The 4,515-nt window shown below is 41.1% G+C and overlaps 1 protein-coding gene across 1 annotated transcript in view; it reads left to right on the plus strand.

Annotated features, from left to right (window-relative positions):
• The window catches only part of LOC102773334 (inhibitor of carbonic anhydrase), a 39,562-nt gene extending 35,548 nt beyond the window's left edge, over positions 1 to 4,014 (plus strand). Inside the window, exons 14-17 of the mRNA XM_015561371.1 lie at positions 766 to 830; positions 1,491 to 1,675; positions 2,866 to 3,052; positions 3,812 to 4,014. Coding sequence (XP_015416857.1) covers positions 766 to 830; positions 1,491 to 1,675; positions 2,866 to 3,052; positions 3,812 to 3,846 — 472 coding nt within the window. The 3' untranslated portion in view covers positions 3,847 to 4,014. The remainder of the gene's footprint in view (positions 1 to 765; positions 831 to 1,490; positions 1,676 to 2,865; positions 3,053 to 3,811) is intronic.
• The last annotated feature ends 501 nt before the right edge of the window (positions 4,015 to 4,515 follow it).

Below are 4,515 nucleotides of genomic sequence, written 5' to 3' on the forward strand. Positions count from 1 at the left end.
CAAGTGAAGTATCATTGGGGAGGTCTCTGGTCTACCTCACTGCTGAGGTGCAGACACACCTGAGGCAGATGATCATGCTCATTCCGGACTGGGGTTGTATGAAGGGGCACTAAAGGAAAGAAACAGGGCAAGTGAGCTTAGGAAAACTGAATGGGAGTAATAACCATAGCCAAGTACAGAGAGACCTGATGCTAGGAGAGAGAAAACTGGAGAGGTGCTCCTCATAATTAATAGTTAATAGCAATTTACATCTGAAAATGTCAAAAAGCTGATGTTAATGTGACTATTTCTCATAAAGAATGCACCTTAACCACAGACAAACATTTTTCAGGGGATAAGTGTGAACAAATATCTAGTGATGCACATTAACTTTTTTTAAGGCCGAGTAGACATATGGGTGTGATAATACTCCTTCAAAATCACATCCTCCATGCTGATTTTACTCTCTGAAATGAACTTTGATCCAACCAGAGAGTCATTCTTGAATATCCCTGTTAATAGGAGGACATGAGTTTCTCCTCTGGAAAAACTGATCAGTGTTCAAAATAAGGAGCATTAGAAACTAAATAAGCAGATTAAAAAAATTATTACATTTCTCCTCTAATTCCCAGGGACAGCCAGGCATTACAGCTGTGTGTGTGGAAGTGGTCAGTGTTAGATGTGCCAAGCGGACTGGGTGGAGGGGTGTGAGCCTCTCAGTGACTCCCTTTTGGTGTCCCCCCCTTTCTGTTGACCCTCCTCACTGACCTGGCCCTTGGTGTGCAGGTGTCTGGTTGAGAAGGGAGACGTGGCCTTCGTGGAGCACCCCACAGTCCTGCAGAACACAGACGGTACGTGCCTGCTCCGTCCTTTCCGCCCTTGGAAAAATCTGATTTTCTCATGGGAAATACTCCCCAGGTGGGCTGTCAAGGAAGTTTATTTAAGTCATTAAGACTCTAGTGACTTTGGCTCTAACATTTTTTATGTAGGAAATGAGAAAATTCTTCAGGTCCAGTCAGACTTGACAGGGTTGGTTATCACATTAGCCTTGAACCCAACTGACAAACATGCAGAGGACGCAGTCCATCTGAGCACGTCTGGCTCTGTTGATGCATAGGCCTCCTGACATCTTCTGGATACATGTTTTTAACAGTTATATGTATTCAAAATATATTGTCCATCTATGAAAAATCTTGCCTTTTTACTTGATTAATGATGTCTTTTTTATGAACAGACATTCTTTATCTTAATGTAGTTCAATGTATCAATCTTTTCCTCTTTGGTTAGTGCTTCTTCATGCCTGTTTAAGAAATCTTTGTCTTTAATGGGGCTGAAAAAGCACTAACCAGAAAGGTAATGAACTTAAGAGTTTATGAATATTTTTCTTGTGTTTTATTTTAAAAGCTTTATTGTTTCTCTGTGTCTCTGTGATTCTCTGAGACACGGGTGGTTGGTCACAAGCTCATTCCCTCCATAAAAGCTATCAGTTGTCCTGGTTTCTCTCTCGACAGGAAAAAACCCTGAAGACTGGGCTAAGGATCTAAAGCAGAAAGACTTTGAGCTGCTGTGCCTCGATGGCACCAGAAAGTCTGTGACTGAGGCTCAGAACTGCCACCTAGGCATAGTCCCAAATCATGCTGTGGTCTCAAGGAAAGATAAGGCAGATTCTGTTCGCAGAATGCTCTTCAACCAACAGGTATGGCAACCACATGCTCAGCTCATTTGCAGACCTGCACAGACACACCCCAGCCCAGTCTCACTCTCTTCCTCCCTGGGCAGTGGAACTGGATTCTTGCAGCCCTTCCTCTGATGAAAGCGGAAGGCGTCTGGCTGTGTTCACTTCTTGCTCTGGGCCATCTAGGGTATCACAGTGGATTGGAAAAGCCTCAGACATGTGGCCATCTGAAGTGTCTCACCAAGACTCATTCCTCTTTCTGAGCAGAGTCATGGTACCTGTTGGGCTTGTTCTGTCACCGACATAAGGGAGTTAGCTCAGTGTCCTTCACACTAAGCTGAGCTGTATGTGGGAAAAGCAGAACGGAGGTTACTCTATCTGATCTAGGTAGATCCCAATGTGTTTCCTGAACTTGGCAAACTGAACACTGTTTTAGCCTTCATGAACGTTATAAAGCCAACATTCAGATAATTTATGACCTCAACAGATAGCCCAAAAGGGCTGATACTATTGAATAGTGGGCATGCATAAATCAAGTGATCTTAGGGAACACCCAGAGCCTTGTTGAGTAATCCATGTCTTGGCATATGCTGCCCACACATTCCAGCTAAAGGACAACTCAGGGAGAGCTGGCAAAATCAGAGGCTCTTGGTCACAGACTTTTGAAGGATTGGGTCCCATACAGGGTAAGCTGCCACCTTGGTTACAAGGGAAGTGAACAAAGGAAGAGAGGGGAGGGGAAGAAAGAGATGGAAATGGGTACCTGGGGCAGGTCTAGAGAATAGAAGAGGCAAGGTAGCAAGGGCTCCAGGAAGCAGCAAGACATACAAGTATGACCCAGGAAGCTGAAAACACCAATGACTGGCGGAATAGTGATATAGTGGCAAACTTGGAGCCCTTTCTGCTTAGCACTTGCTTACCATACATCATCTCATCATTTACAAAGGAATTAACTGAGGTTCAATAAGCTCAGTAAAGAATCTTATTAAGATCACATGACAAGGAAAAGCGAGGGCCAGGATTTGAATCTATAGGCCTTGCTTTTTGCCATTTTCCTATGGTGCCTCCAAAAGTGTTGCTGTGTTCCAGGTTTCCTAGGGGCTAGAGCAGAGCAGTCCAGGAGACTCAGGTCTTTTGAGGCAGAATACACAACCCTGTGCTCTCTGGCACTGCCCTCACTCACTGTCTGTCTGTCTGTCTGTCTGACCCAGGAGCTCTTTGGAAGAAATGGGTTTGAGTATATGATGTTCCAGTTGTTCAGATCTTCAACCAAGGACCTGCTCTTCAGTGATGACACGGAATGTTTGGCTAACCTTCAGGACAAAACAACTTATCAAAAGTACTTAGGACCAGAGTATCTTACAGCCATTGCTAATGTGAGGCAATGCTTACCCTCTGGTGAGTAGAATAAAACACTGAGGAGCAATAATTTCAGGGGCCAGATAAACATGTTTGTATTAAGGACCATCACTGCTGAGCCCTGGGTAGGTACTAATAGGAGCACAAAGATTCAGAGGGCTTGTTCCTGGCGCTGCAGGAGGATTCAGACTCACCAATGAGGTGACTCAATTAGACAACAGTAAAAGACACTAGCTGAAAAAAGGCCAAAGCATTTGAAGGAGACAGAGCGTGCAATAGAACTTGAGATCATTTGGAAATTGAACTTGTTTATATATATATTTCTTTTTTTTTGGTAAAAAATAAAAATGTATGTATGCGAGCACTTCAAATGTAGGGAGAAGGTTGGGAATGACATGTATATTCCACGCAGAGGATCAATTTTCAAAGATTTTAAGTAAAATGTAAAAAATAATAATAGAAACAAAATAGTTAACATGATAGCAGGTTCTTTCTATCTAGAATGGCATAGATGCCTCAAAAAAAAGTTGGAGAAATAAAATTAGAGCTTGGATAACCCAATTATTGGGAGTGTACCTGATTTTTTGTTGAATTATTTCATGTGTTGTAGATAATGAGAGCAGGAAAGGAAGGACAATGTAGGTGATTAAGGATAGTACTGACATTACTGAGGAGAGAGAGTGTTAGTTTTTAAAAAATCTTTACTGCTACTATTTGCTTTTAGAAAATAAGAACAGAATTGTGTTGAGTAAGTACAGGCAGGACCTGAAGGTCTTTCTCTCATGTTGTGCTCCACAGAACTTCTCAACGCCTGCACCTTCCATGGAAGTTAAAAAGTCATCAAAGTGGGCAACTGCAGAGATGCTCAGAGCCTGCAGATATGATGGGGCCACATTCCCAATTGTCTGTATGTGGATCTGTGTTAACATCTTTATAATTATGTACTATACCCAATGCAAAAAATTAAAATGAATAAAAATTATTGTCTTCTCAGAACACTTTCTTAAATATTCTCACACCTTTTTTTGGCGGGGGTCTGGGGGGGGGGAACTATTTCTTTGTACTAAAATTGTGCTTCTGATTTTAAATTGTACCCTAAAAGCTCATTCCCTTCTTACTTTTTGATTATTCTACCCAATAGTCAAGTCATTTAAATAGAATTCATGCAATAAATCTGTCTGAAGGGAGTCTGAGTGGTGATTATGCATCAATGTGTATAGTATCAAGTACTTACATAATAAAAAGAAAGGATAAGGAATGAGTTTATTTTAAAAATATTTTTAACATTTAAATTATACAATGTCAAGTGGAATCAAAGTCCTGATTGAGATTCATTGAAATATATTAAAATATATTAAAGGGATTGCAAGAATCCAATCCTGCTACCCTTTTATGGTCAACTTCCTAAAAATGTGATTTATACTCTTTTCTTTTTAGTCAGTTTCTTATCAGAGATTTTGCCATACCTACCTATCTATCTAACTATCTATATAAGTCAATAT

Source organism: Myotis davidii, unplaced genomic scaffold (assembly GCF_000327345.1).
Source record: "Myotis davidii unplaced genomic scaffold, ASM32734v1 scaffold415, whole genome shotgun sequence".
NCBI lineage: Eukaryota > Metazoa > Chordata > Mammalia > Chiroptera > Vespertilionidae > Myotis > Myotis davidii.